Consider the following 26,595-nt stretch of genomic DNA (forward strand, 5'->3'; position numbering starts at 1 on the left):
ATACTTAGGAAAGTGACGCAGAGTCAATGAGATAAATAATTTTAGAACCAGATTTTGCCTTTTTTTCCAGAACCAGATTTTCCCCAGCGACTGTCAGGGATTAGAGGAGAAGTTGAGAAAGAGGCAATTCAGATCAGTGAACTCCGAAGAATGTGCTGGAACCTCCCAACAGGTTTATGAGTTATTTCTTTGCCATGATAGTTTTAATGTTGCCTAACCATACCTTGAGGTTACCAGCCATTATCTGTGGAGAAAAATAACACTGATGGCACTTGAGAAATAAGTGCTTAGACTGATAAACAGCCATTTACTTTTGATTAACACCCATTACAGAGAGGCATAATATTTTGCAAGATGTCTCTAAATATTGCTGTAATGTAGGAAAAAAGCTGTTAATCTGTTATATCCAGAAAAATATGAGTGTGAGGACTTCAGCCTCTTCTACCTCTCAGTTTGGTAATGCTTCTGTAAGAAAAAGAGAAATGCCTCTGATTTAGTCTGTGGCTATTTAAGTATAAAGTTCTTTGAGGTCATTTCTTCTTATATCTGTTATATATCTGTTGTGACAGGATAGCGTAAGGTGTCAGCTGGAAATAACTCTGCGTGTTTGTTCAGTTTTGCAAGTTTGAATACATTTTGAATGTTCCCAAGGGCTCACAAAGTCTATTTGTAAAGTTGAGGTTTTTCCCCCGATCCTTTAGAAATACATCTTTTCCCTCTTATTATACGATGCATTTAATTCTTTTGACAGGATAGGTGAGTGGAGAAAGTAGATTGAAAATTCTAAAATAATTTGAAATTACAAGGTAATCGACAGATTCTGATAATTGTTAACATGGAGTATACTGGTGGTGATTAATGTCTTAGCATTGGTATACCTAGCAGTTTAAGCTGTTCAAGTGCCTAACATCCAGCTGATTCATATTCTATAGAGGATTGGCTCAGTGTCATTCCACATGAAAGTATCAGTGAGAGGAAAGATTCTTATCCATGTATTTTCAAGGTATGCCTTTGTCCTAGTTACTGTCTGCATTTCTTTGCAAGAAATTCTTGACCTGTTTTTCCATCGTAAGACTATCTATGGTTACGTTTCAGAGATATCTAAGTTGTTCTAAATGCAAATATTGTTTCCAAATATTTCTAATATTTTAAAGGTTCATGATGGAATTAAAGCCTCTCTGAGCCTTGCCAATCTGTAGTCATTTGCTGAGGTGCTTTACTGCTTCAGTCTGGTCTCTGTCATTTCTGAATGAGAGAGATTGCAAGGCAGGACTTTTCTGACCATTGTGGTTCTGTTGCACACCCACTGTGTTGCCCATATGGACAGAAGGTATACTAACACTAGAGAAGAAGGAGGTGGTAGAAGAGAAATTTTTGGGATCAGCACATTGGGAAAATAAACTTTTTTTTGCTTTGTATCTCCCCACCACGCCTTCCCACACACATGCTCATGCTTCCTTTGCTTCAGAGTGGTGGCTAGCAGAAACCTTTGTATTCATGAAAGCCAGACTGCCAGCCTCATGATATAATTTCACCACAAAGGCCAATGACAAAAGGTGGTGCTAGACCTATTCAGAGAATTAGTTTAGCTGTAGATCTTGCCCTCCTGAAACTGGATGTTAACTGAATATATGATGCATGCATTGCAGGGGCTCTGGCCTAAAGCCAAAGAAGTGTTTGTGTAATATTAATGGAAATTTTGCAGCCAGCCAGAAAAAATTATCTTTCCTTGAATGGATGTAAATTCTAGGCATAACAAAATTAATGCCTCCTATGCTAGCGGTGGTTATTTGCATAAATCATGTTATGTTAATAAAGGGGTTCACACTGTCAGGAAGGAAATTGAAAACTGCCACAAACAAAACCTTGGTAAGGAGATTCAGGCATTTTTCTGCACAGTCTTGCAGTCTGACTTTAAAACTTGTTCCCAGTGTTTGTTCAGGGTGAGAGGGCTGCAGGAGAAACGTGTCTGCATGGGGTTTTTTGTTATTTTTTTTTTTTTTCAAAGGAAAGCTGTCAAATCAGGTGCACTGGAGATACAGCCCATTTCCCCCTGTATGTGAGCATATGAAGTGGAGGTGTCCAGGCTTCCTCCTGCTGAGAGGCCCTGGGGATTGCTCTGTTCATATCTAATAACTGTGACTGAAGAGGGCTTGAACTGAATCACTGCTGTGATGAGAGGCACCCAGAGAGAATGTGGTTGACTTAGAATGGTTGCCTGTTCAAGGCAGACTTGATTTCCTCCATGTTACTCTGGTACAGTGTCGGTGATTGGGCTGTAGGAACCATCTCTGCCACAAACACAGATGAGGAGTGCAGGAAGCATTTTTGACAAATCTCTCTCTATGAAGATAAAAATAATCAAAATCAATTTCATAAGGGCAAACTCCCCCAACTGATAATTGTATGCAGAATCTACCTTTTTCCTTGGGGATTGTTCTGTAAGGGACTATACTGTAATCATCTGTACCATCTTAAGAGTGCAAAGAATAACTTTGATGGAAAAAGCATCTGCCATTAGTGTGTCCAGAACGTTGCTGCTCATGATACAGCAGAGCTGTTGGTCAGCTGGAGTTCACAGACCTGAGTTTATCAGATACAGATTTGTGGTCAGTAGTTTTCATGTCTGATGCTAAGAATAGTTCTATGTATGTTGGTCAGTACTTTAGATTAATAAATATTGGTAAATAGGGACATTAGTCTACAGGCTTTGCTTGAGGTAGTTAATTTTATATGCAGTTTTTCTGAATAGAGATTTTTCTCACAAATGTTTTGTTTTTTCCAGAAGTAGTATTGCTGAAAGCAGCTGCCAAGTACAACTAGATTGTGTTTTCATTTGAATAGTTTATTAGCTGAAACGTGCAGATTTATGTTGACTGCCTCTATTTGTCAGTTAGTTTGAACTTGGCAAGTATTTATGAAAAAAGGAATGGGAAAAATAAAAATATGATCACATTTAAGATAAAAATATTTTGACTTTTCATTTTTAACAATGTCTCAATATTAACTTATTCTAAAATTATTTCTTTTCCCAGTCAGTGAAACCAGAAATGTCTGGTTGCCAGTGAAATAAAATGTTTTCATAGAACAACTTAGGTTGGAAAGTGGTGTCTGGAGGTCTGTGGTCCAACTCCCTGCATAAAACAAAGCCAGCTTTTAAAAATATTTCTGTCACTTTGAGACCTCCTTCTGTGTGACTGCAGCCTTTCAAAGGTGATTGAAAGTGTTCTTTCATGAACAGCAGCTGGCTCCCTCAGTACATTTGGATGCAGCTTTTCTGGTCCCATGAATTTATAAATGTCAGAAACTTTGGAGGCCTGACCTTGCTGTTGAATACCACAGCAAAGAAGGTGCAGTGTGAGTACTTCAGCCCTATTTGGCTTTGCATTAAAAAAAACCTCCATGCAGAACATTTTTTGGGTTGTTTTCGGGGAGCAATTTTTGGTCCAGAAACCTAGGACATTTTCAGATTGGCAGGAAGTGATTTTCTCTTCCTTCTGCTGATGTTGCCAATTTGTTCACTGAACTGAAAATATCTCCTGTTCTTTTTATTTCCTGGATGTCAAACATAATCTGTGCTGTGGCAGCACCCTGTGGTCCAGTTCTTGTTCTGAAAGCATGTGTTTGCATATAGTATAGATATTCACCTTAATGTCATAATCCAACATACATGGTATTTCTGTTCTAGCAGCAGGCATTCTTCAGTAGATAATCAGATGTGGCTTATGAAAGAGAAGTCACAGAAAAGGTGCATTTTCACATTGCATTTGTTTAAGTGCTGAAGGGATATTTCTTTGTGTTGGTGAGAGAGCAGATGTTCTTTGCATCATTTTTGACTATGTGGCTATTGCTTGTATTTGACTATAAATATAAAAGAGTAAATTTGCTGATCCAGATGGTTGTCCTAGATTGGTGTTGTGATAGAAATAGTCTTTTTATTGTTCTTTGTCTGTATTTGACACCTCATTAAAAGTCAGCATTGGTATAAAACTAGAAGCTGTTTTGCTTTGTGATGTTAGTGATATTGAATGAGAAATTAGAAGTCCCTTAATTCCAACTCATCTCAGTAGTACTTGACACATTTTTTTACTCTGTACCTGCTTGAAATTGCGACAGTGACATTAAGGGATATTAAATGTGACCCAGTTGCCTGCAGGCTTGTACAAATGGCTTGGTTTATGGGTAAAATTTCAACTACCAATTTGCTATTAAGCATGCTTTGCATTAAACAAATACTTAGCAACTTTTAAAACTGGACTTGGGAGTGAGTGAGAGATGACACATCTATAAATACATCCCTTCCTATAAAATTGCTCTATTGTTTATTGAGACTTTGAATTTATATACCAGTTCATCTGATTTTCCAGACTGATGTGCTTTACAGCTTCCTTTCAGCACCTCTGAAAATCAAGCTGCCATTGAATTCATGCACGTGCATTTGTTAAAACTGAACTGCTGTCAGTTGGATATACCGTTAATTAGTCTTTACAGCAAAAAAGGGTCAGAACTAGTTCCCTTCTCTTCCTTAAAAAAAAGAGTAAATAAAAGAGGAAGCAAGAGAGAAACCCTGAGGCTTCTTCCTAGCAAAATGGGGTTCAGCCCAGAGGCAGGGTCATTTAACCATTGAGTGATAAACCCAGGCTGGTGATCAGGAATAATTGCTTGTCACTCAAACAATTCAAGTTTCAAATGAGCCATCCGGCTCCTTCCCAGACTTCAGGCTGGAAATGCTACACTTGATAAAAAGCTCACAAACCAGTAAGAGGGAGTAGTTTACAACCAGTAATCTAAAGCATCCTTTAGCAGTACAGATTAAACAAATTAAAAAAGCAGAACAAATAAACAAACCAAAAGAAAAAAAACAACAACCCCAAACTTGACCTGTGGTCCTATCGAGTGTTACCCAGCGCGTTATTTTAGAAGACCTTGGTGAGATCAGGCTAATATGACACTTGCAGATGCAAGTATTTATTTCTATGAAAACCTGACTTCTGAAGAACCAGTACTTTAAAGATTTAGAAACAGGAGTCTTCTGAGGTCTAATCCTCATTTTCCAGGCTTGGCTATTGCTTTGAATAATCCATCAAACCTTTACTTCACCACATCATTAATGTTCTTGGAGGTGTGATGAGCTAAGTGATGGCATTTGTTTTTCCTGACTGATTCTGCAGTGATTCTTAATAAATCATCCTGAAATGCCTTATCCTTTTGCATTTTAAAACAAAGCAAAAACTCAACACCTCCCCCCAGCCAAAACCGTGCTTGAGAGGAGTGCTTATTCCCCTTGAAGTTGTGGGAACTATAGAGAGCTTAAAACTCTTGTCCTTTATAGCTGTGCCAGTCATTTGTATCATGGCCTGTATTAGCTGTCTGGTGCTGTCCTAAAAATCAAGTTTCCTCAACTGATTGACCCACAGGACTTGATGGTCTCTTCTACTTACTGTGGTGTTTATCTTGCACTGATTGTAGAATCTGAAGATCCACATTTTAAAGAGAATTTATAAGTCTTCTGCTGCTGTGATAGTATTAAAATGGTATGTTTGCTGATTGTATGGACTCTGTAAATGCTAGTAGTTTGCAGCATTTGTTCAGCATAGAATCTGAATGCTTTCTAAACATGCATGGATTCATTCTCACAGTGCTCCCGTGAATGATAGAAATTAGAGAAATACTGGTTTGATGAGCATTGCAGCACACCAGCTGTTCACCAGCTAGAGATAGACATGGTGGGGAACAATATATAGGGAGAGAGGTGTGTATAATCTACCCATGTCTGTAACAATCGCTACTCCCTTTTTTAACAGACAGCTGGAGAGCAAAAAAGAGATTGTGTTGAGGTTTTGTGGGTTTGATTTCTTTGAAAAGGCAACACACAAATAACCTCTTCTCAGAGGAAAAGGATGTCTTTTCAAACTTGCAATGGAAAACAAAGTATGCTCATCACTAAGCTTTCCATGGGAAATGGAAAGAGTTAGATGTTATAGAGAGATGTTTGTGATCAGCTTATGCCAGTAATCAAATTCTACGTTTTTACAACTTAGGCAGAGGTCAGCATACATACTATTACTTGATAGTCAAACAATCTTATTGCTTAAATTGTCTTTGAAAGAGCTTGAACTCATATGGAATCCCAATACAACTAGATTGTTTTATTTCTTTGAAAACTTTCCTACTATTTTAAATGTGGTGCGCAACAACTAATAAACCTTGATTGTAACCAAGATGGCTGATGAAGATGCACAGGCATCAGTTGATCTCAGGGGTTATAAAGTCACCACTTTCCTTCCTTGTGTTCAGCTCATGATTTGTACACTGATGTTGCTGTCAGAGTTCCGGCCTTTTTAAAGTGATCATAAACTTTTCTCTGTATTGGGCACCAGAAGGAGATCCCCAAATGCTGGTGGTACCTTTCCAGAAGTAAGTCTACTTCCTGTGGGAAGATGTCTGCTTTGTTTCTCTTTTCTCTTTCTCCTGGTATGTTGCTGTTTTAGGATGACTCCTTACAATTAATTACCTGGTGTACTCCTATCTAATTTTAACAATATTAGAATTACGTGTAGATGTTACATGAAGCATAGAGGATTTTTATGAAGGTATGCATATGAAATGATGTGACTCAAGAGGTATGGCACCCTCTTGAGAAGAGGGATGGCATCAGTTTGGATCTTAGACACTGTTTGTTATTGGGAGCATTGAGGACAGAGAGATATGGATATGTTTAAAGCTCTGTGCTTAACTTTACCATTCTCTCTTCTCCCGGGGCATTTTTTTCCTTTACATGCTCCTTAGCTGACATGAAAGCTGTGACTTTTAAAATCTGAATTTCAAAGGAGTTCTCAATATTTGCCTCAGATGTCATCTTTATCTGTAAATCCTCACTATCCTTCAGTCTGCATGTCTGGTCCCTCAGCTTTCCAGAAGCCTGTGATCCTTCCTTGATAGCTCCTTAAGCTTAAGGAGCCTTTTGCCTGTAGGTCGACCACTTGTCTCTCATCTGGGTTTCTCAGTTTAGGTAGAAAGAAACCATTCCATGCTATCAGAAGACTGGAGGTTGGTGGTGTCTGTAAAGCAGCTGAGGAGGATTTTCATCAGTGGATACAATCTTTTTGCTATGACTGGGGTCATTTTCTGCTAGCAGGGTCCCAGTTCTTTTGGGAGTATGCATTATGACTACCACTGACAGGTTTTTGGAAATAGAAGGGTTAAGTGTCATTAAAAAAATTATTTGCAGATAGACTTCTAACCAGCATCTTGACTGCTGGATATGTCTTAATCTTTGAAGTCAGTTGTCAGTGTAGATCTAGTTTCCAATAAGGTTTTATCCATTTTTGAAATGTTTGCTAAAGGAAAACATTTATTCAAGAGAGTCCAAGCTTTTCCTGGCAACACAACTTTGTCCACATTCTGCCTCCTAAAACTTTATTTTGAGGTTGCATTAGCATTGCAGTGTCCTGGATAAATAAGGAATTCTGCAAATACTGAGATGAAAATGAAAAGCTTAGAGGATGGCGACCAAAAAGAAGTATTTAACTTGCAGCTCAAGAAGACAAAGGATAAGAGGGTATTTGGAGAAAATCTTGTGTCTCTACTCCTTGTACAGATAGATTCAGTAGAACTTCCCCATGAAGTGTTTTTATTAGGTTGTATTTGTTTTCTGCTTTGTAACCTGGAGATGTGGTTTATCTTAAATAAGTAAAATATATACCAGTGCTCTAGTTATTAAATATCAGGAAAATTTTCAGTCACAACAGTGTAATCTGTGTTGCTATATGGTCACTATCTTGTGCTAACCATTCCTATTTAAGAAGTGGGAGAATAGTCAATGACTCTTCAAAAGGTAACAGCAGCTGAGGTCTCTATTCTGTTCCCCATGAAAGACACTCTTTGAGGTGGGTAAGCTTTTAAATGCCTTTAGCATTAAACACTCCAGTCTGCACTACTGATCCCTTAGCTTTCCAGAAGCATTTGATCCTTCCTCAATAGCTTCTTAAGTGAGACAAAGAGACTCTTCTGTGTTAGGTCCAAGTACCACTTACCATCCTTCTCTCAGTAGTTTATCGCTTCAGGCAGAGAGGACCAACGTGTGTTACCAGTTATGCACACACAGCTTGCCTGTAATATCTGAAAACAAAAGATCTCCACTTGCAAATTTTGGCTGCTGTTTGTACTTGTTAATAGTATGATTAATAGTATGATTTCTGTGCATTTGATGTTCCCCCTACCAATACACCCAGGGTTCCCGGTAGACTTACACATACTGGTTAATATGCAAGTTAAAAACTCCAAAGATCATAAAAAAGAGTGGCACCCTTCAGAATGGAGGTAGAAAAAGATAGCTAACCTAAAGAGCATATGCAGTGTTTTGTACCCCCTGCAGAAGACTGGAATCCTGCTGGCTTTGTAATCAGTTAGACATAATTCTGTGATGCTGTTATGCTCTTAGAGGGACGCTGAAGCTAATTCATGTCACACTCCTAGCAACAATGAAGGTAACTCTGTGTGCATTTGTAACACCTCCGGCACCCAGGTACCACAGGGAAAGGTTCTTTAATTGAGAGAGAAGTTTAGGTCCTTTGAACATTTGATGATGTTGTTCTTTGCCCTTGATATCTGGACAAAGAAGTGTTGGTACCAGGACTGTCTCCTGTTGTAATGCTATGCTGTTGGTGAGGACTGTGCAGTGTGTCCTAAAGTGCATTTAAAAAAAAACTTTAAGGCAACATTTGGGACTGGATCTTCAAGGAGCTTTTTTTTTTTTCTCTGACTCAGCTCCCTATTCAACTGCCAAATGTGCCTTTGGGAAGAGGAGACCCTTTCTTTGGTATTATTTTCTGTGTTCTGAAAGAGGGGGACAAAGATGCTATCCTATTGTTAGAAAGTGGTCTCGGATCCTTTTCTGAAAGACATGTGCAATTACTGTACGGCACTGTATGGCCACGTACTGTATGATTTATCCATCTCTCTGATCTCCTTGCTTTTCAGATTTAGATGAGAAGTTGCTACTATAATACTTAAAAAAGGCACAAAAAACCGCCTCTACAATAAGAATCATATCATTCCAAAATTCAAATAATCCTTTCAAACGAAGTAATAGAGGCAATTAGAACACTCACTAAATGGGATACGAGCTTTTCCAGCTTGTTCCTTCCTGTTCCTTAGTAACATAGCAAAAGAAAGGAGTTTTGAGAGGGGGAGTGGGGGAGAGGGTTCGGTTCTTGGTTTAAAGACTCATACATGTGGTTCATAATTTTTTCCCCTCTAAGTGGTTTGAATCTCATCCAGGCAGTCAGCAGTCAAATTATTTCATTGCTGCTCTATATGTGTCTGTGTGATACATATGGCTCACTCCAGTTGTCTCAGCCTCTTTGCCAGCATCTTTTTCTCACTATCATCATGATTAACCCACTTGTTTTGCAGTGTTTATGGAGAGACTTGAAACTAGTGTGGTCTTATGGTTGGTAGCACAGTCCATCTATGCTTCAAGTAAGGTACATCAATGGGAGTAGTGAGAAGCTGTTTGGTTTTGGTATCTGTATTATTGTATCTACACAGGAATAGAAAGAAGAGTTAAATCTCTAGCTTTGTTACTCCTGCATCTTGCTTTGATTGGCAGTGCATTACTGGAAAAGCTAATAAAATGTATAGCTTCCTTAAAATAGAATCTCTTTTCCTCTCTATTACTGTTGTGGTTTACTAAAGTCTATGCATAATTGTTGCTATAACGGTTACATTAAAATTCTTTCTTACACTAAAACTTTGTGAAGTTCTGCATATCTGTAATTTCTGCATATACTCATTTCTTATCTGGCAAATCACACCCGTTAAATAAGTATACCTGAAATCAGTGGTAGTTGCTATTACGGAGGCAAATCTGGGTTGAAGTTTTAGAGTTATTTTATTAATTGCTGGGGTGTAGTCATCTTCAAAGCAAAATATATGAGCAGGTGAAACTCTGGAAAGCAACACGGAGTACTGTAAGCCCTTTGAACTCACATAAGACTGTCTAAGCGGCAGCTTCAGTGAATGCGGTTTCCCTCTAGTGGTGCTCCCTGCGGTAGACGCTGCTCCTGTGATTGCCTGGCTGCTTAACTTGCACTAAGAGTTGACTTGAGCTTTGCTCTCTGAAAATCTAGTGTGTACAAATATTTCCTTAGGCAAATTGTAGATGAGTCACAATATTGCAGCTTCTGAGTTCTTTATACCTACGCTGAAGCTTTTGTTGCCCTGATCTGTTAGGAACAGCAGTTTAAGGCGTTTGGCAAATGTGAAGTGGTTCATATGACAGCTTTATCTGAGAACAAACATAGTCAGTGTGACTGAAATCACTTTGAAGTTAATTCAATTAAACTCTTGTAAATCTTAATTTTAAAAGCATGAATACTTGAGGGTTTTTTACGTAGTTCTGTGTCCTTTTTTGACCTCCTCACTGGTTGTGAATATAAAATAAAATTCCTTTCCTTAAAAGTGAAAAAACTCACCCAATAAAAATGGGAAACCACCTATTACCATTAAAAATTAATAAAATCTTGAATAGATAATAAGAAATGCTTCACTTTATTTTTAAACAGTGGATTTTTTTCATTTAGCTTGAAGTTGAAATATTTTGGATGTTTTCTAAGAATAAAATTATTTTTGGATGAACTGAAATATCCTTTCATTAAAATTGTAATTTACTATTTTAACCCTTTTGAGGGATCAAGTTTCTGTTAACATGAATGTTTTCCTGTTAAAAATGATTCTGCTCTAGATACACAGTAGTGTCTAAAGGCATTAAAATTCAGCAACAGTGAAATTGGGTAAACAAGGAGCATAACCCACTGCCCTTGATGGAAAAACCTCAAGATGAATGCAATATGTGCCATGTGTGGCCTGTATGATATATGCAATCAAAGCATCTCCTTGTTCTTAATCACAAGTTTTATTCATGTCACTTGAAAGACATGCAACTAAATTTTCACACCAAGTTTTGTTTCAGAGTCTTATGAAAAAGCTGCAATCATGTTGAATGCTGCCTGAATCTGTGTTGAACATTACAGCTATTGACCAGGGTGTCTGCAGTGAAAATAACAGCCATTCAATATGCTGATACATGTATTTATAGCAAAAGCAAGGAAGTATGTTGTGTTTAGTTGGGTTTGGTTTTGGTTGTTTTTTTTTTTTTTTTTAAAGGGCTTTTAGAAAATATTAAAATATATTGTATCCAAAATAGTTAAACCTAGATTAACTTTTTTTTTTTTGCCATGTTTGTATGGAGATGGGGGTAGGTTTGAGAGAATGAGTAGGGTGGTCTTGCTAATTTTCAGTTAGTTGCTGAGCTAATTCCATGCACTCTGTTAGTCCGGGTGTTTCAGGGAATTCTTACTTGCACCTGTGAGGCTAATTGACTCTGTGGGTGTTTAAAGGACTCTGTGTATGCACTTTTTACTGCTGAATGGATGTAAATAATTAAACTTTGGTTCTGGGTAGGCTGATGTAAATCATCTCAACTTTATTGACTTTATGCAATAAAGCCACTGTGTAAAGCTGTAAACATAAAAAATTTTTAGCATGTCTTACAGAAAAGTTGTTTTTTTTAAGTGCATGCTATGTTTTGTTTAGCTTGTGGGGTAGTACATGGACATTATCCCGTTCCTTGAGGAAATGGAAAGACTGGTGCAGGTAAGGTCCCCAGTGAAGGTATTGAGTATCTGTAGGGGAGTGCGACTGCTTGTTCCTTGTTGGCAACCAACATTTTCTTGAAAAGAGGAATTCTAAAGCCTGTATATGAGCAAAACAAGCGTGTGTGTATGAGAATATAGGTTGATTTGACTGGGATAGCTACATAAATGTCTTCAACGTACAGAGTCAGGGGTTGCCACTTGTTTCTTAGCAATTAACAATGCTCCTGGTGTTGAACAGCAGATCCTGGTCAAGGAAAAGACCGCCCTAAAACGCTTTGTCCATACTAGTGCTGCTTGAAAAAACCAACAAAATTTACACTACTGATTTATATTTAACTAAGACTGAAAGTTACTGAAGATTTTCAGAGCAGCTGCCAGCTCTGCTTTTGAGTCGTTCTTGTGTTTTGATATTCTACCTTGTAGTAAGTGGGAACTTAACCACGTATCAGGAAGCCATAAAGGTGTGTGAAAAATTGGCAGCATCTTTGTCCTTACACCTATTTCTTCCTTTTTTGTGGTCTTGTGATTCATCCTCATGTTGTTTCACAAATCTCTGTGCACACATTTTACACGGCAAACCACAGCTCCTCTGGTCATTATATAAAGGTGTAAGTTAAAACATCCAATGCCCCTCCTCCATCACAAATGAAAAAAAGGGGGCAGGGGGGAGCAAAGAAACTTCCCCTTCCCAGACCCTCCTTGCCTTGGGATGCTAATGGCACTCCAGCAGGGTGTTGCCCTGTATGAAAGAGACACAAAAATGCATCTTCCACTGAAAAAATCTGAGATGGTAGCTAAGCATTTTAATTAAAAAGTAAAAGCAGAGAAAACCTTATCATTACTTCTTCTCAAAGCATTAGTATCACTGTAGAATTATCATTGTAATTGTGCTGAGCGAAGCCCCTTGTCCATTCTCATCCATACGGCAACATCCCTCCTGTTCAGCTCTTGTGGCATCTGTAGAATTCAATGTTCAACCTCTTCTATAATGTTGGGTAAGATATGCAATGATGAAGATAGCCTGGTTTCATGCAGGTCATTTTAGTCTTATAAATGGATAAGATGATGACAGCCTGCATCAAAGTAAAAGCACACTTTTTGATCCACCTGTGAGAAACTGCAGAGGGGATTAACCCTCTTTCTCCTTTACCTCACAGGAGGAAATTTCTGTGTGCTGTTAGCCACTGAGGGTGGATAACAAGTGTGTTTTCAGAGGTATTGTCAGAACTGCATCCCTCTGACCAGTTGTTCTAAACAAGTGAGTTCTTGGGGGGCACGTGGAAAGCAACTTGGCGTTTTTTAGAAGGCTTGATCTGCTTTTTGATTCTTTATACTTTGGCATGTGTATTCTTGGCAATTTTATATAGTTTATTTGAGCCAAGCTATTAATTAACAGCAGTGCACCTTTGACGTAGAGATAATATTTGGGACACTGGGCAGATTGGATGGAGTTATTCCATGTTGAAAGCATATACTAATTGTTTTTTATGAACAATATGCATACAAGTTTGAGTAGATTTTGGAGGATTCATGGGAGAATGAGGGGGATTCACTGTGGTTGAATCAAGTAATATTTGCTCAAGAAGCCTGAACTGCATCTGAACTCCTGCCCAGAATTTGGGGATGGCTAAGAGACAGATAGTTTTGCTTCTGATTAAGTAGTATTTGCCACTGCAAAGCATAAAATGAATATTCACTAGCCTGCCTCATTTGAGGTGGAAAGTGAAAGGTAGTGATCAATTCTATACGATACACAGTTTCTCAGAGAACATTGGGAAAGGGAGTGGAACGACCAAGACAGTCAGAGATGCCAGGAGTGATGCTCTGTCAGCTTAACTATTAAGTTATTGCTTCAATTAAAACTTTCTTATTCTGTTTACTGTTATGTTGTCCTTTACTCTTTCCATGCATAAAAATAAATTGCAGAAATAAACTAATGCCCAATGACCCAAAGTATTATAAATAGAAAGTGTTTCCAGGTGTGCCATTCATTGCCACAAGAGCTCCTTGTCTGCCTTTTATCATAAAAGAATGTTGTACAAAGGGAAGATAAAAATCTCTAGCTTTTTTTCTTTCTTTGCCCATTTAATCTTCTGCTTTGCTTCCTCCTATGTCTGTTATCCTTGTTGAAAGATGATGTAGGTGCAGATAGCTTGAAAGTAGGAGAAAATGTAAACCTGCAAAGCATAAGACCACAGAAATGCCTTACCAGGCAGGAGATTTTTAGGGACAGCATTATGGTGCTGGTAAGTGGTCCATTTCCTTTCTATTTTCCCCAGCATCAGCAACTGTTGGATTAGGAATCTTCAAGTCCTTGTTTAAAATTTGATCACATATAAATATCTGTACAGTAACAGCACATGTAGTAATCATGCTCAATGAAATAAGTTTTGGTATCCAGATGTGAAGTCCCTGAATACACTGTTCTTGGAACTACTCAGAATTCAATGGGAGCTTGCACAAGGAGCAGCAATTCATTTGCACACTCTCAATTGAAAAATGGGGACACAATTTTGCTGCTTTTCAGGTCAACTCACTGCTGCATAAATGTCTTGAAAGCATTTGAATATAAACCCGTTTGAATAATGTAAAATAATGTTTGTTTAATTCTTTCTTTTAAGATCAGATATGTCTGGTTTGAAAAATTTATCTGAACGCTAATGTATTGAGTTTTTGTATGTAGTGTAATTTGGGTAACCCTACTAAAAGAAGCCAATGCCCATTTTTACAAAAGGAGGGTGGTAAGTGAACAAAAGTATTACAACTTTTTTTTGTTTCTACTGATGAAATATAAAATTGTCTGATCAAGACATGGACATAAACAACAAAATAATTCATATCTGTGGTGCTTAATTTTCAAATTTTTATCCCAAGCTATTAACCAGTTACTTCTAAGTAGACAACCTTACTCATTTGGAAAAAGTGGGAATGCTGCAACTTTCTATTCATTTATTTGTGAATTGGTTAAGCTACATTTTCTGAGAATATATTCCTGTAACTTCTGTTGGTGTCAGAGTTTCATTTTGAAAGTGTTACAGTGGGCATCAAGACAATCCAAACCACAGACTGTTTTAGCTGATCCCTGTTTTATCAGGCTAGGGTTGAACTAGAAGGTCAGCAACTGAGTGAGTTACTCAACCATGCTGAATACAGAGCTATTGCACAGAAAGCATTGCCTTGTCAGCTGAGCAGACTCCAGCACACCTGACTCTATCTGTTGGCTGAGCCCTACAGAGCTCTAATGGATATGTGGAAAAGATTGGGTTTTTAAAAAGCATTTTCTGCTCATCCCCCCTTTCCCCTGCTTTCAGATGGCATTATACAAACGCACACGACCAGGTGACCTCCTTCACCCTCCTACCCAGGAAGTGGCTGTGTAGAACTGTAGTAACTGATGTTGTATAATTTGATGTAGACAATAATTTCACTGGCCATCCAGAGATATAATTTTGTGAATTCTGATCTAGGATAAAATATACTTACTGATGTATGTCTAGCATAACTTTCTTGGATTCTTAGAGTTTTGTTTGTCCGGTGCCAAAGAACTTAAAACTTTCTGGCCATTAGCTAGCTGCCTTGTTCAGCTGGATTTACATGTGTGGTATGTGACTTTCGCATGTGGTTGAGGGACAGCAGAAGTTATGTGTTTCTCCTGCTGAGGAGATATTCTCTGTAACTTCAATATATGACTCCCCATCCTTTTAATCCAAGAATGACTCTTATCTTTCAGGTCACTAGAAAAATTTTTTTTCCTCTTAGTTTATGGTAAAATTGGCTGGCAGTGGTCTTTATTTGAAAAGTTATTATTCTCCTTTTTTATTAGCATGAACTGCATGATTTTTTAAAAAAGAATAACAGAATATTTATTTTGTTTTGGTCTCCTTCTGAAGAATTCCTCTACTACACATTGTATCCTAGTTGAATGAGACACCATCTTCTTTGCCCATGTTCCTCCTTTGCTGAGAAGTAATTATGGTAATGTTGCTCATTAGGTACTGTGCATCCCGTGGGCTATGGACTATCTGACCTTAGTTTTACCAGTGCAGTAGGATAGCTGTAGCAGTGCCTCATTGTCCCTATCCTGTCTCTTTTAACATGTTCAATATGTCTCGTTTTTTCTTCCTTGGGTTCCCCTTTTGCCAGTTTGGGCAGTGGGTCCAGACCCAATGTGCAACAAGCTTGGCTGTCCTTGTTCTACATTTTCTGGTATACCTGGATCAAAAGTCCCCACTTTAGTACTGTACTAAAATGAGGATAGATGCTTTCAATTTAGCACACACCATTATTCAATTTCACTTACTGTTTGACATGAGTGAGGTGTTCTGGTCCTGTAATCTGAACAATTAATTTTTTAAGTAATTGCCTGTCAACTGTGATGGGTGAGCAGCAAAACTGGACAAATATGGGTAGCACTAATGCTGTTTTCCCAGGAGCATTGTTTGCAAGGGCAACTGTGGTCTAACCTTTAGGAGAAGACATGGTTCCTCTTCCTCTTTTGACTATAATTCAAGGGGTGAAGTAAGCACCTCAAAGCTAGGCTGCTTTTCCAAAGAACCTTAAAGCAATCAGCCAGGTTGGTAAATGGTTTTCTTTTTGAGATTTTAATTTTTTTTAAATCATTTTTGAAGGTGGGCTTTGAAGTTCTGTGGGGTTTTTTTATTGTATTTTGAGAGGTTGGTGGTTTTTTTTGTTTTTGGTTTTCTTTGAGACTGAAACCAACCTGGTGTTTGATACTGGAGTGTTGAAAGACCAGTGTGATTAACTTTGAAAAGAGTCCCAGGTACCTTGGGGATGTTGTAAATCCAGATTCTTAGGAGAGCAAAATGCTACTGTAATGGCTCCACTTTAGAGATATTTCAGTCATCAACTTGTTTTCCTATTACTGTAAGGTGCTGTACAACGTGATGTTTGGAAACTAGTACCACAGCACAAGAGAGATTTCTACCCATTTTAAATGCATGAGATCTTAGGGCTCTGAGGAGGAAGGCACCTGACTGAATGAAAGGGTTTGTGATTCCCTGAGCTGGGAAGGTGTAGGTGTGAGGGTTGATTACAGGTTGTTAAATGCCTGTACACTCTACTGGTCTGTATAACACCAGGTTGATTTTCATGATTATTCCCATTGAGCAAGTACTAAAGTGATTGTGGGTCTGGCTTTAACTGCTGCACCTATCACCCTTCCCAGGCAAGGGACCTGAAACCCTTTATGCTGGGCAGAAACTCAATGACAACGAGTGGCACACTGTCCGGGTGGTTCGGCGAGGAAAGAGCCTCAAGCTGATTGTGGATGATGATGTTGCCGAGGGTAAGAGTGAGTTTTTTGATCTCTTTATTGTATCTCCATTTCTAGTCTTTACCTTCTCCCTGTTCTTGTGTGCATCTTTCCCCCCACCCCTTTCTGTTACCACCTGTGTATTATTTAGTGCTACTATGTTGATATGTTCAGGTCTGAGACACTGTTCTTAGCCAGCACCAGAAACTTCTGTGACAACTGTAACGACATGAGATACGGGTTTAGGGGACAGGTAAGCTTGCACGTATCTCAGATTGCAGAGGTGTTCAGCAAAACTTTCTCTTGATCCAGGCTCTTTTTGAAGTAGACTGAGTACACTCCATTCCTGAGTTAACATGATGGTTTCCAATGCTGTGGAATCAAAGCCAAGGCTCTCTAGACTGTTCCTCTGCACAAACTTTTCCTTGATGATAAACCTGCATGCAGTACATGTGTTACAGAGCGTGGATATATGTCTCTGCTGTTCCTTGATTATATTTTTGGGGTTTTTTTGTTTGTTTGTTTGTTTTGTTTTGTTTTGTGTGTTTTTTTTTTTCTTTTCCTTTTTGTAGTTTGGGTATTCTTGATTTTTTTTTTTTTCCATTTTCTGCATTTCCAGGCAGCTTTTTGCGTTCCTACTTTTTGCAGAGAAATGTAGTTAAAGGGAGGAAAGAAAAGATCAATCAGTCAGGAAAGCTGGTGTGTCCCAGGTTGAGATTTGCATTGAAATGATCAAAGTACTTTAGACTGATCCTTTTCTAATTGCAAAATTTTAGAGATTATACTTTTCTGGTCCATTTCTCCATGACTGCAAGAGCCAGAAACCTATCATTTTCTTTTGAAGGTCTAAAATTCTCATAGTCGTATATCACTTTAGGAACTGGGTTTTTGAGGAAAACATCAGCAGCCTGGAGGCTGATGATAGAATCAAAAAGAGCGGGAGCCCTGGATGCAAAACTGCTGGGGGTATGATTGTGAGTTGACACCCATGCTGGTTTGCCAAAAGCTGAAATCCTCTCTTCTGAGTAGCTTCTATTCAGAATGCAACTAGAGGGAATGGCTCCCATGCACAGTGCCAGAACACTATATCCTATCTCTGCAAAAAGATTTTTTCTTCTCTGTGAATTATTTTAAATACTGTGGTAATTTAGATTATTTGGAAAGCCAGGAGTCAGAAATCTGAAATAAGCCCAAAGAAGTCATCTTACAGGAAAATGGTTTGAAATAAGATTTTTCTCTGAAGTAAATATATGCTGTGCTATATAGACTGTGATTTTGCAAGAGAGATCAAGAAACATATGCAAGAAAAATCATTCTCTCTCCTTGTTGGAAGTCAGCCTTGGTGGTGGCTTGGTCAAAATTAGCTTAAAGGAAAAATGAATTTTACTTAACAGGGAACTTTTTGAGTTAGTGTCACATGCCGGCAAACAGTTCATCCCGATTAGTTCTAAATTTGAGAACAATTCTTCTGGATATGCTTTTTTAGGAAGCACCACGAGGTGGCACTCTCTGCATTACCGAATCGATCCCCTAAAGCCATCTGGTTTTGAAGTCTCTTTTTCACGAAACTGAGTTTATAAATAATAATGATTCAATCCTGTACTAAAATAGTATACGCATATGTACATGTATATGAATTACATAATTAAAGATGCATTACAGCTAAAAATATTAGTTAAAAGAATGCCATCATGGCAAAGTCAAAAGTCAGAAAAGCCGGAGTTAAGATTTTCTGTGCAATCTGCATCCCACTTCCTTGGGCAGATGATAACAGTCTTCAGTGATGTGGTCACATAGATTTTTCCACAGGATTCTTGCTGTCTTAGGCATAGATCAGAATTCTAAATTGGGCCCCCAGTAGAAATAAACGGCCTATTTGATTTCAGTCTTCTTGTTGCTTGTTTGGAACAATGCATGCCAGGTAAATTTTGCTCTAAATTTAGACCTTGATTTTTTTTTTTTTTAATTCTTATTTGTTTTGGTGGGTGTTGTGGGCTACTCATCAATATATTTATACAGAGCTAAGAAGCTTTAACTGGATTTATTACCATTTCTGTGTTATGTGAAGCAAGTGTGCATCTTTTTCCCATTTTGCAGGTTTGGAAACAAGGCACCAGATTAAAGTTGGATGTATTTGGTACCAATTTGGCATATTTTTTTAGTCATTTGCATCAGAATGATTCAGCATGTCTGTAAACTACATCCTGTAAATTAGTTCAACCCTGCTACTTAAAGAATTAGATGTAGACAATTAGGGACCACCTATGAAAAAAATCTGTAATGAAGTGTGTGACTTGGTTTCCTGTAGGACATCTAAGGCAGAGACAGAATCCAATTCTTCTGGACAGCATTTTACTGTTTAATCACAAAACCTTTGTCCCACGTTCCTCCTGACCTCAGAACAGACCTCAGAACATCAGTGGTAAATGAGACACAAATATTGCAGATATGTTCCTCCCTATGACATCTTGCTAGCACCCAAATACCACAGTGGAGGCTGGAATTTTTTCTGTCTCTTACCACTTGAACTAGAGAGTTTCTGATTGCTGTAGTAGGTACAGTACTCTGTAGAGCACAGTGGGGGAACCAGAGGTGAACTCTGCAGGTGGGGCTGATAGCTAATGAGATCAGAAAACACTGGATTGCACTCCATGATTTCCTAGGAAATTACATCTCTGTTCTGTTTCTGATCTTATATTGCCATGTCCTTTTTAGCTTTTCACTGAACTACTCCTAACTTTCTACACTACTGCTTCTAACACTATTTCTTTTTTATTAAACCAGCCCCAGTTTTCTCATTTTTCACCTTTTCTAAGATTCTGGGCTCACCTCCTCCAAACTCCCTCACTCTATTTTTAATGCCCCCTATATTTGGGCTCCCTGTCCCAGTGTACTCCCGATTTCCCAGTCTTGACTTTTTTCTCTCACTCAGGCCATAATTGCCTTGTATTTTTTTTAAGGTGTAGAAGAGCAAAGAAGGAGTTTTCTTGCCTTTGAGCATTGACATCTCTTAATTTTATTTTTCTAATTTTTTGTTATTTAAAGGTACTTTCTAATTTTAAGAAAAAGCACTTCTGGTTTGGAAAAATCCTAAGTTTTCATTTGATAACACTGAAACTTTAAGCCTCTAAGAATCACAGCGGTGGAAGCGAGAAAGTTTTTCTAAACAAATTTCCCCGTGTACTATTTCAGTTCCTGGAAACTGCCATTTTTCAAACTAAAATAATATTATTTCTGGTGAAGAACCATTTTAGGATTTAAAAACATTTTCATTGGTCCTGACACTTGAATTTCTAAATAGTCAGAAATTTGTGATTGCCTTCAGCTTCTAAGTTTGATCAGCTGTGTCTGCTTGGATTGAAGTTTTCCATGGTCTTTGTATAATTGCATTTATATTTAGAGCCACTAGTAAAATTTGGAATAAGGGAAAAAGTTGAATTGGTTTGTGTAATATTTTTTCTTCATATTTGAAGCAGCTGAAAACATTTTTTCTAATAACAACTGTGTTTGTTTGCTGTCTTTGAGTAAAACTTGGACACATTTAGACAAAATATAAATTGAAAAATTGCAGTTTGTACATGATCATGAGAGGTGATTTAGGAATATTTCAGTGTTTCCAGAGGCTCTAAGCAAGAAAATGACCATCAGTTCATTTAATCTGACTCTATACACTACAAACCAGGATGTATCATCCAAGTGTCTTTATAAATGTGTTCAGCTTTCATTCTATCCCCAACAGAAAAAAAAAAAAAAAGTCACAATTAGTAGGAAAAGTCAGGAAAGGACTACTGTCTTTTGGTTGGTTGATTTTTTTTTTTTTTTTTTAATTTTTTTTTTTTTTTGGTCTTTTAATTCCTGGAAACTCTTAAGGTGAGAAATGGTAGGAGGTTTCAGGAGATAGCACAGAATATGAGAAAGCTCAAAAGTCCCAGTTGATCTAACCTCAGGGAATTGGAGGAGTTTGTCCTGGATTCAGCCGTGGTGACTGGTATGATTCTCAGGTATAATCGCACTGACTGACAAATACCTCTTGCAGTGACAGGTCAAGAGTTGTGTATATATGCTTGCTGACCTGTTGATGCATTAAAGTAAGATACTGTTGCTAAATTTTGTCTATCTATAGCACACTAGAAATATTTACTCAGGTCTTTATACAGTTGTCAAGTTTCACAAAACTAGTGTGAATTTAAATATCTTTGTTCCTTCTGGTTTTTAAACCTGGTGAATTTAACCAGCATGTTAAAATGTTAGGAGAGGGACCAACATGTAGTGTGGCTGTCTGCTTTGAAAAACCTAAGAACCTTCTAAAAGAGAGGACTTCACCTGTGCAGTGATTATGATCATGGACAAAACACACTTGACTTGGAGAAAATTAATTTGCTGCCAATTAAAAACAGAGTTGAATGGTGAGAAACAAAGACAAAAAGTAAAACAGTGTCTGCCACCCTCTTTATTGGGTTTGCTCCTTCCTGCCTCTCCCCCCTGCCCCCACTAGGCAGAGGAGGGGGCTGGAGAATAGTGGCTGCAGTCAGCCTGTGACAGCTCCTCTCTGACACTCCTTCCTCCTCACCCTTCTGTCTGCTCCAGTGTGGGTCCTACCCATGCAATGCAGTCCTTCATGAAGTGCTCCAGCATGGCTGGTCGCCATAGGCTTTTGGGAAAACCTGCTCCAGTGTAGGCTTTCCAGGGGCTGCAGTTCTCTCAGGAAATATCTACCTGCTCTAGCACAGGAGTCTTCCATGAGCTGCCATGTAGTTGTCTGCACCACTATGGTCTTCTCTGTGGATGCTGGAGAATTTCCGCTCTGGCACCTGGAATGCCCCCTCCCTCTTTTTAGTTCTTGGGTTTGAGTTGTTTTTTTTCCCCTTTGTTTCTTACTTGTTGGTAGCATTACGTCCTTTCTCACATTTTCCCTCAGGCACCACCATTGTGGCCAAGGGGGTCAGCTGTGCCCTGTGGTGGGTGGGTTGGAGCCATTTGGAATAGGCTGTGTCAGGCATGGGATAGCCCTGGCCTCTCTTCACTAAGGCTGCCTTGCAGCCACCCCACAGCCAACACCACACTGTGTAAACCCAATGCAGAACTGCAGAAAATGTCATGAGAGAAAAAATAATGGCCTTGTAATGTAGCAGAATTTGAATAGTGGTTGTACAGTGAATGATAGGAAAACAATTAAATTCTTAGTATTTAATTTATTCCTGTTGTTTACTAAATGGACCAAGGCCTGTTTAGAAAAGATACTTGGCATGTGTGACCAAATAGTCAAAACTACCTTAATGAAGAACTGTGGAGGGCTAAAATAAGATTGGCTGAAAGGGTTTTCATTCTGACATTGCCCAACTTGTCTTTATAGCATACTGTTTTATTTCATCTATCTGTATGTGTCTGCACTGGTGCCTAGCACACTTAATGAAACATTTAAATGTAGAAGTAGTCTGAAAGTAGTATTTGGTATACTGAATAGCTTGGATATTTTGAGAGGTTGAAATCTGTCATGATGTGGTAAATAGCCCAAGGGGTAGGTTGATGATTTAAATATATGGAGGGCTTTTTATCTGTTGCATTTTTGTGTGTTTCCCTCCTGCCGTGCTCTTAAAAGAAGAGGAATAACATCAGGCACCAGGAGGGAACAATGGAATACCTATCAGCAATTTTATGACTGTTCTCACTTCTCTCACTGCTCTATTTATATTAATCAATGTTTATCAAGTGTTTTCAGGAAGTGCACTGGGAAAAGTTGTCTCGGAAGTGTTCATGTTGTTTGGCAGATGGTCTGCTGGATCAAGTAGATCACTGCAGGCTTTAAGGGAGACACTTGGTCTGTGAAGCACAGGGAAAAGTATAGAGCTTGCTGCCCATGGCCCCTTAGGGGCCTGTCTTTTCTGCCAGGTTTTGGCAACTGCTAGACTCATGCATCTCTAGCAAGCCTCTTCACCAAGATTCCATACATTCTTTCTTGTGGAAGCTACTGGGCACTGATCAGATAGGGTTTAGTTTGGCTGTTAGTCTGGAAACTGGAGCATGAAGGGCTCCATATAACCTGTTGCTGATCCCCAATATTCCTCCTTGTTCATGTCCTTCAGGCACAATGGTTGGTGATCACACCCGCTTGGAGTTCCACAACATCGAGACAGGGATCATGACAGAGAAACGGTACATCTCTGTCATCCCCTCCAGCTTCATCGGCCATCTCCAGAGCCTCATGTTCAACGGGATGCTCTACATTGACCTGTGCAAGAACGGTGACATTGACTATTGTGAGCTGAAGGCACGCTTCGGTCTCCGCAACATTATAGCTGACCCTGTGACATTCAAGACTAAGAGCAGCTACTTGAGCTTGGCCACCTTGCAGGCTTACACATCCATGCACCTCTTCTTTCAGTTCAAGACCACCTCAGCTGATGGTTTCATCCTCTTTAACAGTGGTGATGGCAATGACTTTATCGCAGTTGAACTAGTCAAGGGGTAAGTGGCTTTCTGTTATTTTCTACCAGCTTATTTATAAATAAACTTATGGGTGAGCTTAAAATGCTTGCATGAAGGGAAATTCACCTGATACTCATGTTTTCTCTATTGGCTGAGCTGTAAGGCAAAGCATTTAAACATAAACACTGAAGCTTAAGATTCCTGATTTTATCACTGACTTCCTCTTGAGGCTGGGGGAAGGACATTTTTACAGTTAGTATTTTAAGTCATTTGGACGTAGTTAAACTAATGTTTTGTTCTGTCAACCTCACAGATTAGCACAGAGGAGGAGGAAATGTGCTGAGGGCTCTGTATCTCTCTTCTTCCCCACTTCCCTCCCCTCCCTTTTTTTTTTTTCCATTGTAATACTTGTTTTTCTGCTATCTCCAGTGAAGGAAAAAGAAAAAGCATATGGGCTGCTGAATTCGTACTTCTGCTGGTAATGCTTGACAAAAAGTGAACTCAGCTTGCTTTTGAGATGCTATATTCTTTTCAAAAGACCAATGGCTTATTAAAAAAAAAATCCTTTGTTAACTGAACAAATTCTGATCCCTTATGATTTAGTCATGGTAGACATGTTTTCCACAGTTTACTAGTCCTGTTTATTTCAGTTCAATCTGTTTTCATTTTTAGCTTTGCACATACTTCTGTAAGTGGGACATTGAGTAATAAAAAAAACAACAGTCATGAGCTCCTGGTTCTCTATTGAGAGTTGAATTTTGTTGTCCTTTTTTTTTTTCTTTTCTAAGTAGAATACTTCTCTTCTACCCTCAGGTGGATTTCTGTGTTTGAAATATATAAATAATTCAGTGTAACACTCCCATGACTTCAGTGTTCGTTAGGGTCTTTATTTTTTGCCAAAAGCATTGCTAATTGTTTTTCAGCTGTTTGAATAAGTCTAGGATCTCATGTGAATTTTAATATAATATTTCAAGTGAGCTTCCCAATTAACTTCTTATGGGGGTTATTCAAAACTCAGAATGAACCTGGGGAATATATGCCCCAAATAAGCATGTCTAGTGTTGCTCTCCAGTACATTTATCAATATTACCAATTTAAAAAATTCATTATATGCACAGACAGTATTTTTGTGGATCTGAGAGAATTTTGTGGAAAAGAGGAATGTTCTATGGTTAGAATCTGATTACTTGAAATGTTGTCACCTCAAAACCCTAATCCTTACACTTTGGTGGAAAGGAAACAATTATATTCTTTCAAAGCAGTGGCTAATATTTTGGCTTATTAGAACTTTCTAACCCAGAGATATTTCCCTTCATGACTTTTTAAAGTTAATTTATCAGCTCTGGCTAAAATAAGGCCCAGTAATGCTGGAGTTCTTCCAGAATTTTAACTAGTTCTTGCTATGTTTACAGGTATATACACTATGTGTTCGACCTCGGGAATGGACCTAATGTTATCAAAGGCAACAGTGATCGTCCTCTTAATGACAACCAATGGCACAATGTCGTCATTACCAGAGATAACAGTAACACACACAGCCTAAAGGTGGACACTAAGGTGGTCACTCAGGTTATCAACGGTGCCAAAAATCTGGATCTTAAAGGTAAACTCTACAAGGCTGACGGATTCCCCCTTCATTCTTGCAGGGCTCAACTAGTGAACAAGAGAAAGCTTACAGTAACCATGCGTTACAGAACAGTAAATCTGGACTTTGCACATTTTGGCTTTTGAATTCATTTATCTCTTTTTTGTTTGACAACTTCTTGTAGCAGAATAGTTTGTCATACTTTGCTTTTTTCAGAAATTGTCATTTTGCATTTTTTCCTAGTTAGGTAGCAATTACAACTGGGGTTATTCAGGGGGTTTTGTGAGGGTTTTTTTGTTGTTGTTGTTTTGGGGGTTTTTGTGTGTTTTGTTTTTATTTTGGTTGGTTGTTTTGTTTTGGGGTTTGCTTTGGTTGTTTGTAGTAAAGGAAGCAGAAATTACTTCTTGCACAAGATGTTGCTCTGTTTTTAACTTTCTCTGAACATGTGTTCGCTTTGCTTTATTCATGTTTGGTGGCAAGAAAAGTGACTCTAGAAGGTGTGTAACTTTCTTCTTCCTTTATGTTTACCCCTCTCTCCTCTAGGTGATCTCTACATTGCTGGCCTAGCTCAAGGCATGTATAGCAACCTCCCAAAGCTGGTGGCCTCACGTGATGGATTTCAGGGCTGTCTGGCATCTGTGGACTTGAATGGGCGTCTGCCTGACCTTATCAACGATGCTCTGCACCGCAGTGGGCAGATTGAACGTGGATGTGAAGGTATAATTGATTTCAGAGAGCTTCCCCTCTCCAGCACTCACTTCATACTTCATTGTTGCACTCTGTGCATCTACTTGTTTACCTTGCCATTCATTTCACACCTTTGCTTCCATTGCAATATCCTTCACTACACTTATGTCTACCAAATGCAGCTTAAGGATTGCTGGTTTCTGTGAGTGGCTTAGCAGCTCTTTTCTTATATGCTCCATCCCCTATGAGGTGGTACCTCCAGTAGTGGGAAAGGATAGTACTAGGGGATGGACTACCACTTACTAGTAGTTTTCTCAGAGTGGTTTATTAGCTTTACATTAGTCTTAAAATACTTTGGAAAATGTTCTGAGCATTCAGTTTATTTGTGCTTCAGAACACCCCTTGGCATCCACAGAAGTAAGCATTTTGAAGAACAAATAGGTAAAGGGGAAATAAAAGGTAGAAGGAGCTGAAGGGTAAAGATTGGATGAAAAGAGGAGTTAATTTTTGGTGAGGTGGACCTCCAGTGAAAGCACTGGAGGCATTGCCTCTTCTGCCTGGAAAACATTTCTCTTTAGTAGTTTCCCTTTTCCAGCCAGTGTAGAATCATGTGGGATGAGTTACTTTTTGAAGCATGTAAATAGTAGTGATTTCTTGAAGCTTCTTTAAATAATTTGCTGTTCCTGTAAGCTCCCATTAGTTAAAAGAATATTGACATCAGCATCACTGACTCAGTAAAATGCATATGGCTTCAATTCCCAACTCACTTGGGATACTTGGCATCCAAAACTCCAAGGTTTTGCTGTCTGGGTTAAATGACCAATCACCATTATGTCTAGAATCATTCAGTACCAATCTGCTGTGTTGGCCACCAGTCACTAGCTTTTTCTGTAAAGTTTATATGTATGTTTGCTAAGACAAGAAGTATTTCCCAAACTGATCCTTCAAAAATTTCATAAAGTGAA

The 26,595-nt window shown here is 38.6% G+C and overlaps 1 protein-coding gene across 30 annotated transcripts in view; it reads left to right on the forward strand.

Moving 5' to 3' along the window:
* NRXN3 (neurexin 3) overlaps positions 1–26,595 on the forward strand; it is a 985,030-nt gene that overhangs the window by 418,124 nt on the left and 540,311 nt on the right. For all 30 annotated transcript variants that reach the window (XM_017741724.1, XM_017741721.1, XM_017741722.1 and 27 more), the window contains 4 exons: positions 16,846–16,965; positions 23,016–23,397; positions 24,771–24,961; positions 25,487–25,660. In XM_017741724.1, coding sequence (XP_017597213.1) covers positions 16,846–16,965; positions 23,016–23,397; positions 24,771–24,961; positions 25,487–25,660 — 867 coding nt within the window. The remainder of the gene's footprint in view (positions 1–16,845; positions 16,966–23,015; positions 23,398–24,770; positions 24,962–25,486; positions 25,661–26,595) is intronic.

The sequence above is a fragment of the Corvus brachyrhynchos genome, unplaced genomic scaffold (genome assembly GCF_000691975.1).
Source record: "Corvus brachyrhynchos isolate BGI_N302 unplaced genomic scaffold, ASM69197v1 scaffold115, whole genome shotgun sequence".
NCBI lineage: Eukaryota > Metazoa > Chordata > Aves > Passeriformes > Corvidae > Corvus > Corvus brachyrhynchos.